This window comes from Fusarium musae, chromosome 3 (genome assembly GCF_019915245.1).
Source record: "Fusarium musae strain F31 chromosome 3, whole genome shotgun sequence".
Lineage (NCBI taxonomy): Eukaryota > Fungi > Ascomycota > Sordariomycetes > Hypocreales > Nectriaceae > Fusarium > Fusarium musae.
The window spans coordinates 3,249,770-3,261,355 of NC_058389.1; the positions used below are offsets into that span (position 1 = coordinate 3,249,770).

The 11,586-nt window shown below is 50.6% G+C and overlaps 4 protein-coding genes across 4 annotated transcripts; 2 read left to right on the top strand and 2 right to left on the bottom strand.

Annotated features, from left to right (window-relative positions):
• Positions 1-2,066: 2,066 nt before the first annotated feature.
• J7337_004423 (uncharacterized protein) lies at positions 2,067-3,686 on the top strand (the record flags this gene model as incomplete). The annotated part of the gene is made up of 2 exons (XM_044822117.1): positions 2,067-2,401; positions 2,492-3,686. The coding sequence occupies 2 exons, from the start codon at positions 2,067-2,069 to the stop codon at positions 3,684-3,686; spliced, it is 1,530 nt and encodes a 509-aa protein (XP_044683450.1).
• Positions 3,687-4,465: 779 nt separating this feature from the next.
• Positions 4,466-5,338, bottom strand: J7337_004424 (uncharacterized protein; the record flags this gene model as incomplete). Its single annotated transcript, XM_044822118.1, has 3 exons — positions 4,466-4,997; positions 5,059-5,141; positions 5,243-5,338. The coding sequence occupies 3 exons, from the start codon at positions 5,336-5,338 to the stop codon at positions 4,466-4,468; spliced, it is 711 nt and encodes a 236-aa protein (XP_044683451.1).
• Positions 5,339-6,111: 773 nt separating this feature from the next.
• On the top strand, positions 6,112-7,722 carry J7337_004425 (uncharacterized protein; the record flags this gene model as incomplete). The annotated part of the gene is made up of 3 exons (XM_044822119.1): positions 6,112-6,258; positions 6,388-7,542; positions 7,600-7,722. The coding sequence occupies 3 exons, from the start codon at positions 6,112-6,114 to the stop codon at positions 7,720-7,722; spliced, it is 1,425 nt and encodes a 474-aa protein (XP_044683452.1).
• A 1,199-nt stretch (positions 7,723-8,921) lies between these two features.
• Positions 8,922-9,641, bottom strand: J7337_004426 (uncharacterized protein; the record flags this gene model as incomplete). The annotated part of the gene is made up of 2 exons (XM_044822120.1): positions 8,922-9,456; positions 9,514-9,641. The coding sequence occupies 2 exons, from the start codon at positions 9,639-9,641 to the stop codon at positions 8,922-8,924; spliced, it is 663 nt and encodes a 220-aa protein (XP_044683453.1).
• Between the last annotated feature and the right edge of the window lie 1,945 nt (positions 9,642-11,586).

Below are 11,586 nucleotides of genomic sequence, written 5' to 3' on the forward strand. Positions count from 1 at the left end.
TCACGTATCGGGCAGTTCCGTACTAGACACGTGAAATCGCTGTTGGATCCAGACCGAATGACCGATGTTGTTGCATTCTGTCACCATCGAACCCTTGTCAAGCTTAAAGCAATCTCTCGTTCACAAAACAGCGAGCTAGTTAGTAGCCAACCTCAACTGGTGAAAATGGCAGACCTCGGCGGCTCGGCCACGGTTACGGTTATGTTTATCACCCGACTTGGTGACCGACAACGGAACCGCAATCCACTCACCACGAGGAAGCCACAAGGCCGTTAAGGAACCTGCACGGGGTTAAGTTCATTGTGTACTTGACAGCCTGCCTCATGACTAGGTAGTTTGGATTCCTCGAGTTCAGTACTGCCACCAAGCCTGGTGGCTGGAGGCGCGAAAGGGCTGGGAGCCTTGCAATTTGAAACTAAGAACCAAAATCCTGAAGAGGGGACCTTCGACATCAATGATGCTTCACTGCCAATATTACGCAACCACGCCGGCTAGAGGTCAGCCATTAAACTACTTGTCAACGATATCCTCATATTTCGCCATGCTCACCAATATTAGCATGTCACCCCGAAGGAACATGTCTGCTCGTTGGCAAGAGCTTGATGCCCTCCTTGGCGTCTATGTTTCGTGTGCTACCATAATATGGCTCGGCCATTCATTTCAGTAGCACCCAGCGACTTGGTGGAAGCCACCTGAGGTGCTATGCGAAGTCGATATTCTGCTGCGCAATCAATTTTTGATTTCTCTTATTATTATTATTAGCTTCCGGCTGTTGGTGTTAACACGGTACAGCATCGTTGGCTGCTGGGCCGCCTAAGCCATTTATTCACTAGGCTGTCATTTTCCCTCCTTCTCTGTCTTGGCTTGACTGCCCAACCCCAATCGTTGTCTCAATGCGGATGCCAAGACTCGACGTCCTTGATGCCATAGACTCGGCACCCGTGGTTATTGTTGGTCTTGTCTGCAGACTCGATTGCACCTCAGAGATTGATCATCAGATTCGGAAAGTTTTCATATTATCATACTCACATAATCAACATCTTGAGTAGCCATCGAGCCAGCTGTCGAAGGTCCAAAATGGTTGAACCCCAAGCACGCTAGCTGAAAGATCCTGCATCAGGACCCTAAAATGCTCATCGGTCCAGCCCCAGCACTAGTGGAGCAAAAGCCAAAGACGACCAGTGCTTTGGATGCTTGATTACCCCCCCTGTCTCGTTATGTCTGTCTGGCCCATTTCGATTTTGGAACTCCACATGGTTGTGGCCAACGACCCTCCCTCCAAGGACGCACAGGGTCGCTGATGACGGACCATGGGCTTGGGGGCGATAGGCTCGTGTGAGTGTACGCTGCGCAATCGCAAGACTCGCCCATCAACGCTACAGGAACTGACTGTGCCTTCCGGATGGCCAACCGGGATAAGTCGATTCGCCCACATTCGCTCGCCTCCGCAATATCTTGAGACCAGCCGCACCTTGTCTGCCTCCACTCTTCCTCTTATCTTGACCTGCTGCTTTCTCATTTACGCTGCTGTCTTAATACTACCTTCAGGTCTCTTCCCTACCTGGCCGCGGTCTGCTGGTTCATCCTTCGACCAACTGCGACGAAATCCGCCAATGCATCCTGGACCTGCATCACCCACGATATTTCGCAGTTACCTTGGTTCTGGATTGGTCTCTCCACGACTGCATATTTGAATAATAGCTACAAGCTTGATCGATAGTTGTTCAAAAGGCGTCGCTCTTGTTTTTTTACCGACTATCACGATTATAGTCGATATATCAAGCTGATACCGGTTTCCACGAAGCGACGAGTCTACGATTTTCATGCATTCTTCTCCCGTTGAATCGATAATACTACCACTCGAGTGCCACCGTTGGCGGCCTTATGTTGAGGTAAATCACCAAAACACTTCAAGGTCGACTCCTGGCACCCTACCACGACATATTCGACCACCCACCACGACCATATCGATACGCCCGGCCAAGCTCTAACCTTCGTCGTTTAATCACTACCTCGCTCGTCGAGCCCTCTGCGGAGGACGACGGGCGCGGACAGGGGACGCAAGAATGGCTCTCTATTCAGAACCTCCAACTCTTCGCGAATTCAAATTCGATAAACCGACCCTCCTTGTTTGCTGGTGGGCCACATCATTCTGTACCCTCATCATTCTTCTGCGGCTTGCAGGCCGCTTTATCCGTACCGAGCGGCTGTTCACTGAAGATCGTGTTGCGGCCCTAGCTTTGATCCCTCTGTATGCTCGCATGGCATGCGTTCATTTTATTCTTATATATGGAACCAACAATGCTCAATTCGATGGTGTTGAGCTTACTGATCTTCAATTACGTCAAAAAGCCATCGGTAGCGGCCTTGTGCTCGCCAGTCGGATTTTCTACGCTGCAACGTATGTACCGCTCTCATTTGGAAGTTGCTCATCGTCCGCATTCTTTCAAAAGGCAATGCGAATATAGAACTTGATGCTGACTAGTCATAGCCTTTGGGTACTTAAGTTTGCAGTTCTCGAGTTCCTTCACCGATTGACTCGAGCGACGTGGGAACGATCATGGCAGACGTCTTTATACATCATTCGAATAATCCTCGTTGCTACTTTCATCGCGGTTGTCATCAGTGATTTCGTCGAATGCCGCCCTTACAGTCACTATTGGCAGGTTGTGCCCGATCCTGGTGGCCAATGCCGTCAAGGATACGTGCAGCTTCTCACGATGGCAGTCTGCAACGTGGTCACTGACTTATTGCTCGTCATTTTCCCAATTCCGATCATTGTGACAAGCGGAATGACAATCAAGAGGAAGATACAGCTTGTGCTTCTCTTCTCCCTCAGTCTATCTGTGGTTGGGGTCACTCTTTATCGGGTACCTCATATCATTGATGATCACGGTCGTCAGCAGTATCGATCGCTTTTGGCGTCGGTTGAACTTCTTTTTGCCACGGCTGCGGCAAACTCACTCGTTCTGGGATCTTTCGTGCGTGATCGCGGCCTGAAGAAGCAAAAGTTCCGCCGTTCATCGGTGGCCGAGTCCCTCGATCCTTCACTCAACCTTCGCCGCCCGACTTTGCACCGACATTGGGGAAGCGATGAAGACCTTGTACGGGACGTTGGTATGACGGTTGACCCAGAGCTTCAGGATCAGCCTGATAACTCGAGCGAGAACGGTGCTCTGCAATACACCCCGGCCCCTCTTCTTCGCAAACTGGATCAAGACCTCGAGCGCTGGCAATTTCCTCAGAGACAACGCAGCAATGCAGAGCACAGCGATGATTCCCTGATACAACACGACCCTCTCTCTCAGTCGAAAAGTGAGAACGGCATAGCACCAAGGAGAGTGTCTTTTTTCGACGTTGGTGGTCTGCTTGATGTGCCCCCCGAGAGTTCTGGGAGCCTTCGAGCAAACAGCCGTGCGTCATCTAAGGAAGAATCTTCACAGTCGCATTCGCCCCCGGCACCTTCACTACCAGCAGGATCCGGAGGCTTTCGTCGAGGTTCAACTGCTTTGCTCCAAGACCTCGGTGGCCTCTTTGGACCTATGAATTCAAGGTCAAGTCGTTCCAGGTCCAAGGCTCGAGGAACGGAATTGCAGCCGATACCGCAATCCCGACAGGAGTCACGGCACGATTTGCAAGGACCGCCCGTGGCGGAGCTAAGGGATCCAGGTGGCCTTCTAAACTAGTGGCCATTAGCTTTGGTATCATCTATGATCACCTTTGACGATATCTTCACATTTTCACTTGCGACTACCTCACGACAACAGCGATTTTTATATGGGATTTATTCGGCCTGGCTTGGAAGAGCTATGTACGGCCTGGGGCGTTTATGCTACAGGCTCTGAATGTATTTTTGGTTGACAGGACAGGAGTAATGCGCAGGCAGGGATCTTTTACTTGGGTATATGCGAAGCCTCAATTTGAGGCAGGATTTGGAAATTAAGCATCCGCGCAACTATCGCGGTTTGCACTATGAAATGTTTGGGATTTTTATGGTTGTTTGTCAGGATGACATGGTTATTGGTTATATATACCCGGCAAACGCCAAGTTAACGTTTAATGGCATTGACATGATTTGTTCAATACTTGAGAATATCCTGAGTGGTCGGACAACATGATCATATTTGAGACACGGCGCTGGCAAGGTTACACGATAACTCGAAGCTCTGGTGGCATCCGTTACTTTAGAAGAACAAGACTATAATTAAGATATTCACAAACCTCGCATCTAGGTACACAGAGCAAAGGGCAAAGAGTAACTCTCGTAAATGCTTTATATTCCTTCATTGGCCTTGCCGCGGCAATGCACAATATACATAGAACCCCTGAAACGCCAGCTTTTTTAGAATTTCAAGTGCAGTGCGACGCCTCCGTCCTCGTGCCAGTAGCCTTTCCATACCTTTCGGTCCAACAGCTCTTATCTTCGACTTGATCTCTCAAGACTGTCCCGTTCATAATTGCTCATCTATACACACAATCTATAACTGGCATAACGACCAGCCGTTTCACTGTTTCGGATAATCTTGACGACTTGGCCCCGCTTCAAACCCAAGTAACGAGCGACAGGGTCCTTTTGCAAAATACGTGGTAGTTGGGTCTCCTTGAGGCGATAGCGCTTGAGAAGAGCGAGCTTCTCCTCGCGGGAGAGCAAGACATGCTTAGGAACAAGCTCATGGTGGGTAATGTTGACAAGAAGATCATCCTCAAGGAAGCACTCGATCTTAGCGACGGACTCGACACTCTGGAGAGTCTTGCGGGCGGCGGGCGAGAGAGGAACGTGTGTTACCATGATGCCAGTCTTGTAGTTGTTCGTGATCACATATTTGGCAAATTGTCGGATCTGGTTGACGCCGAAAGTCTTATCAGCTAGGAACTCAACCCAGACAGGACCGCAGTCGGCGCCGGGGTTGGGATTGGGGTTGGCTGCTGTCACGGGAGGTGTGTTTTTGCGGATCATGTTCTCGCTGGGACGCGCCGAGAATTGAAGTTTGGCGCGGCTGTAGTCGGGCTGTTAGTTCCATAGTTTCTTTGTGATGTCGCAAGTATAGCCGGTCTTACTTAATGGAACCGTCGGGGTTGCAGTATTCGTCGCGGAAGCGGTCGAGAGAGATCTTGACTTCCTCTTCAGCGAGCTCGTATTCCTTTTAGATGTCAGTCGTATGCCTATTACAGAAAAGCTACACAGTCGGAAGTGGTGCGCGCTTCTCTCAAGTCTGCAATAGGACTGTTAGGACAAACGTACTCGGTCCGCGACCATCTCATGAACAGTCCTCCATGCTCGCCAAAGACGAACAACCTCCTTGGACCTGGCGTCGGTGGGAACGTGATCAATATCCATGGTGGCGAGTGTGAGATGCGATTCGAGATGTGGTGTTGGTGGTCGAGATAACAAAGGCAAAAAGAAAAAGATCGGAATCGCGAGCGTCGTCAAAAATGTTTCGTTCAGCCTCGCATCGTCGCCGCAAAAGTCCAAACTTCTTTGAGCGAGCGGGTCAGAAGAAAGGGTCATGTGATTCTGATAGACGCCACGCACCGCCACAAATCCCTGCATCAGCCACCACGAGATGGTGAGTACAGTACCTACTGATCAGGGAAGGTGGGGCGGGAACGAACCCCTGGACCTGGGACACGCCAGTGAAGCTCAGTGGTCTTTCCAGCGAACGCTACGCTAGGGGAAGGACCCGAGTCCCAAGGGAGGGGCACCCCTAGGAGGAGCAAAAAGAGAGCCCAGAGAGTGTAGGTGAGCTGCTTGTCTCCTGTACAGTGATACTGAGCGACGGGAGACAATGGAAAGAGAGACAGCTAAGGGGCGCACGGACCTGCCCCGAGAATTCACAGCAAGAGACACGGGTCCAGAACTTTACTTCAGAAGCAGAAGGTGATAGAATTCCACTGGCCGAGACTGCATTTGCACTACCTACCTATACCTTACCTTAGCTTCCATTATTCTGGGGTCGTCGTCTTTTTTTCCCTCCTTTTCGACAACACGTGTCGAACTTTGCTCAATTTAAGCCTCGCACTTTCACTTACCCTCGAGCAATTTCGCTCCTGGATTCTTGTCTTCCACTTGATTCATCTTGGTTCTCGTCTTTGTACTCTCCTCTCATCGCAATGGCCGAAACCGCTACCTCTCCCGCTCCTGCGGCGGACAAGGCCGACAAGCAAGCTAATGTTCGACCTGCCAAGCCCGATGAGAATCTCTTTAAGCAGGAACTCGCAAAGGCTGAGAAGGAGCACAAGGCTTCAATGGACCGTCTGGTAAGATCTTGCTCAACCCCCCCTCCCTTTGAAACTGTGGCTTGGATCGACCCAGATTCCACATCTGTGGCCTCATGAGCTAGAACTATCTATTGGAGTCGGCATCAACTAACAATTATACTCTTCTAGGCTGCTGTCAAGGCTAAGATCGAGATTGCTATGCCCAACAAGAACAAGGACCAGCCTAACCCAACCCAAAAGCGACGACAAGAGCTCATTGCTCAGGCCAACGAGATTCGACAGAAGCAGGCTGGCGGAAAGAACGCCCGTTCTACTAAGCTCGACCAGATCAAGCGTCTCGATGAGCAAGTTCGAAGCCGAATCAATGAGCAAAAGGCTGCGAAGAGCAAGGTTCCCTTCAAGAGCCTCGAGGACCTCGACCGCCAGATTGCTAGTCTGGACGACAAGGTCAACTCCGGCACCATGAAGCTGGTGGACGAAAAGAAGGCTTTGTCAGACATCTCCAGTCTCCGTAAGATGCGCAAGAACTTCGGACAGCTTGACGATTCCCAGAAGCAGATCGATGACCTTCGCGCCAAGATTAAGGAGATCAAGGACAGCATGGACGACCCTGAGCAAAAGGCTCTCTCCGACCAGTATAACAAGATCCAGGCCGAGATCGATGCTATCAAGGCTGAGCAGGACGAAGCTTACAAGGGTCTTTCCAGTCTCCGTGATGAGCGCTCCAAGCTTCAGGCAGAACAGCAGGAAAAGTACACCGCCATCCGTAAGCTCAAGGATGACTATTACGGACAGAAGAAGGCATATCAGGCCTACGACCGTGAGGCTCGAGAGCGTTACCGCGAGAAGCAAAGGGCTGAGCAGGAGCGCTACCACCAAGAGCGAAAGAAGGCTGAGGCTGAGCGTCGTCTGGGTGATGCCAGCGACCCTGCCTACCTAGACGAGATCCGCCGCGCCCACAGCCTGCTCCAATTTCTCGATCCTAACCACAAGGTTGAGAAGGGTCCTCTGATGGCCGATACGGGTCTCGGTGCTCAGGCCCAACGAAGCGTTGACGAGTCTGGCCTCAAGGGTACCAAACTCCTTCGCAAGGAAGACCGTGATGAGGAGTACGCCCCTGCGGTGAAGAAGGGTAAGAAGGGCAAGAAGACTGCTCACGGCGGCTCATCGAACAAGTTCAACGTTCCCCCAGCTGTGGTCGAGGACTGTGCTGCCATGGGTATCGACCCTCCCATGAGTGCTGCCGATATCCCTGCTGTTGCTGAGAAGGTCCGTGCCAAGCTCGATTTCTGGAAGAATGACCAGGATGCGCAGACGCAGCGTGTAAGTCATCAATCTCACAAGGCGCCTGTGAAGAGACTATGCTAATTACTATTTCAGAACATTGAGAAGGCTAAGAAGGAGATCGCCGAACTCGAGGCCGCTGAGGCTAATGGCGACAAGGTTGAGCAGACCACTGCAGACCTGAAGGAGACTTCTATTGCTGATAAGCAGGAGTCGTAAACTTCCTTCTTATCGCAACATCGGTTGCTCGTCGGTAATATCCCATACCGTCGATGCTTCTTGGGCTTACTACTCCCCCCTGCGCGCTCTCTACCTCGCCCTAGTTGATATTATTGTCCTCGTCCTTTCCGATCTGTTGGATTCTTCCGGCGCCTACTCGGCATACCGAATCAAACGTTGAGCTTATATCAAACGTTATTCAAAGTTGTCTTGCCCACCAACTTTATTGCCCGAGTTACTTCCTGCTTCATACATCCCTCCCCCCCTCTTTCAACGCCACATGCTCGAATCTAAAAAGCGCTTTTTGTGCTGTTTTTGTAATTAGGCGCAGTTTCTTATTAAAGTCATGCGCAAGGAAAATGACAAAAAGTTGTTCCAACTTGATGATGCATTGCATCTATTATCGTTTAAAGTTGCGTGACTTGAGGCTCGGTTATCGGGTTCCCTGTAGATCTAAACCCTAGGGTCGGGTTAATTGCTTACTGCCGTTCATGGACAGATTTGCTCAAACATGATGAGCTTATGTAAATCTGCATCGAAGTTATAGTTGGGCTAAGCCTGGGGTCGGGCATATACTACTGTGCCTCTTTGGGTCAACACTTTTTTGCTTGTTTTTCCTGTTGTGTGCATGCGTGTATGCAGTCGGCCAAGACCTGGTCATGTAACGATGTATGCACAGTAGAGTGTCGTCTTACTGCAGCAGATGATGTGTTGAAAACGCCGGCATGAGCTTGCATAACCTAGCTCACATCCTTCGACCTATCGCCATGACCTTGACTGCCTCGGATGCGTGCCCCTCTTTCGCATCGTTTCCCACACGACCAACCAAGACATGGCTTTGTTCGCCGTGGTGCATGTCAAAAAGGCAAAGTAAGTTGTGGTGTTGTTCATAATTTTGCCTTCAGTGGCGTGGTATTTGTAATTTCAGATACAGACAAAATCGCCAAACTTTGTTTACCCCGGTTACTCCAAAGAAAAAATGCCAGACGGGAAGCTTCTACTCAAACACAAATGGCAACGTCAGCCCAAACTTCAAAATCCCCAGTAATGGTGCCACCGTGGTCTGCTAGGCCGGTAATACTCCAGGGCCTAGTTATGCAATGGTCGTGATGTTCGTAGAAATCGTAATATGGATTTTGGTAGCATACTCAGCCCCTGGATAGATGCTCACAATTAACGTATTGGCCATTTGTAGTCGCTTAGTATGGAGGAGGGAAATTATAGGCACCCGGCATTGGCGGCGGGATAGCCCCAAAATTAGGCCGCCTCATTTGAGGGCCGGGAGTTCGGCGATCGGGTCGGGGCATGGGAGGCTCCTGTGGATGCATCTGGCCTGGATCACCACGATATCCTGGAGGTGCTACTACAGCAGAGGCGCCAGGAGGGGCAGTACCGCTTCGACGATTCACTTTTCGCGAGTTTGATAACGAGCCCAATGGCGGATCCTTTACAGCTGGTTCATCCTCCGCCGGCAGGGTGAGTTCAACAAGTCCAAAGAAATATTCCAAAACTTCAGGATACCGTTGTACGCTCGCTTGCCAGTCTTCGTCAATGCCGCGTTTGAGGGACGCTTGCGCTTCCGCAACTTGTGTCGGATGAGGCGGTGCGTGGTAGTAGTGATAGGCGTGGGCAGTAATTCGGTCCATATGCGCAGCATGGGCAGTTTTTCGTTGATCAGTTAGGAGGCGGAAGTATTCAAGTATGTAGTCTTGTGCATGTCCTCGGACCCAAGAACTATGAATTGACAGTCAGAACTGCTACGCAGCGTGATGGGAGGGCAAAGTTATGTACCGTATTTCATTGTATATCGACCGCATCATGCGATCCTCGGCTTGTTTGACAGCAACGTCAAGGCCCTTAGCCTCACACTCACATGCCATGTTGGCCGGAGCGTGGCATATCGCGCAATCAGGATCCATCCTGAAAATAGACTTGCCACTGTAGGGATAACTTCTGGGAAACATCTTAGCTGTGATATCAGGCGAATTGGTTTACACCGAATTAGAGTGGGTGAGCGTAGTGCAAGAGATGGCCAGTAAAACAATATTCATCTACGGTCAACTCATAACAACAACGTGAGATCCCCCTCCAACCCCGCAGACGTCTTTCATAAGGTTGTATGTGCGGGAGAGAAGACCAGCAATAGTGAGACTGAACAATGAGAAGACAAGAAATGGGGAGGGAGGTAGGAGGTAGGGATAAGGATGACAGAGAGAAGTTAAAACGGACCTAGCTAAAAGGCACGAGCCGTGTTAAAGTCGATTGACGGCGTGGCGGTAAGGAGATAACGACAATGGGTTGCAAAATGGTCTGGTTTGCCCGTCGAGAACCAGCTTGGGAAGGCGAGCAGCTGTTTCGCTGGAGCCGTATGTATGCTGCACTGCAAGCACCAGCAGCTCTCGGGGCTCGAGCTGGAAATGGAGGGAGAAACTGAAGAGCGAGATGGAAGAAGTCGCGTGGGGAGGGAAGGAAGCTATGTGGAGAGATCGAATGAGAGCAGGCCGACCACGTCTACAGTCGTGGCTCGAATGCGGGACCACGGATCGTATGCAGGCTGGCCCAATGGCTTCAAACTGGTACAAGGGAGGGGTCGATGGCGGCGAACTGTCGTTGGGTGATTGTGCGGCTCATGTGTTTTCTGCTAGGAAGGGTGGTGTTGACAAGCAGTAAGTAGTACACCAGATGGAGGAGGGGTGAGTGGGACGTCAACGAAGAGTCGAGACGAGAGTTGACCGAGAAAGATTGAGTGAGGCTTGACGTGAAATAATTTACGGCAGAAGGGACTGGAGCTGGATCGACTGGCGAAGTTCAAAGAATGCAAGAGCCAGGTGTGACAAATGGGGTCATCGGTTGGGTTGACGGTGGTAAGCCAGTGAGCATCTATCAAGAGTCGACGAATGAAGGTAAGGCCAGTCTTTAGGAATCCTAGTAGCGAAGAAGACGGCGAGGGAACACTGAAAGGCTGACCACAGACACACAAGAGGCTCTGCTGGCTTTATTCATTGCTGCAACACCGATTCACCGCATTTTGGCGTCAGCTGGCGTTTGTTGTTAAGCTCGGGAAGCTGGGGCTAGCCCAATGCTGGTCGAATAGAAATGGACGCCAGCAACGAGCCATTCTAGGTGAGCTGCAGGATCCCGTCGGGGCGAGGCGAAACGAACAGACAGGGGAGCGTCGTCGAGAGAGAGCTGAGTAGAGTTCAAAACGTTGGCTTTGTTGTCGGCAATCTTGAGCATAAATATCAGAAACTAAGTAGTATGTTGGAAATCGCATGCGCATTCGTACAGCGCGTGGGTGGGCGTTTCCTTCATGGAGCGCCGGAAGTGAGGTCCGTGAGTGTGATACAGAGATGGCCTAGGTACTCCGTAGTTAGTGGCAACTTGCTGCGACATGTCGGAGGGACGAGATGTTGACATGACACGAGATTGAAGGTATCACGAAGTGAGTATTAGAAAGGAGAAATCAGACGAGGAGAGAAATAAGGTAGGCCTTGAAACTCTTTTAGCACTGCCTTCCTTCGTTAGTCCTAGCTGAGACCTGAGGCATGGATCCAAGCCGGCGGTTGCCTTGTAGGTTGGTGGTGCTGGTAGGTTGCTCTGCACTGAAGTCCTCTTTCCTTTTTAGGACTTACACGAAAACCACTTCAATGATGAGATCCAATCCATGTTGGCTGAGATCAAAGTACCAGAGAGAAATCAATTGTTGGTAGTATACCTGCTAACATAATTGCACAGAAACTCTGGCCTTGCCTAGGTAATCAATTCAGGAAATTGTATTTGTACTAGTCTATCTCATCCATCATCTGCTCTGTCATGTTTAAACCAGAGACTCACAAGGATCTTATCTAATCAGTAACCCCAAAA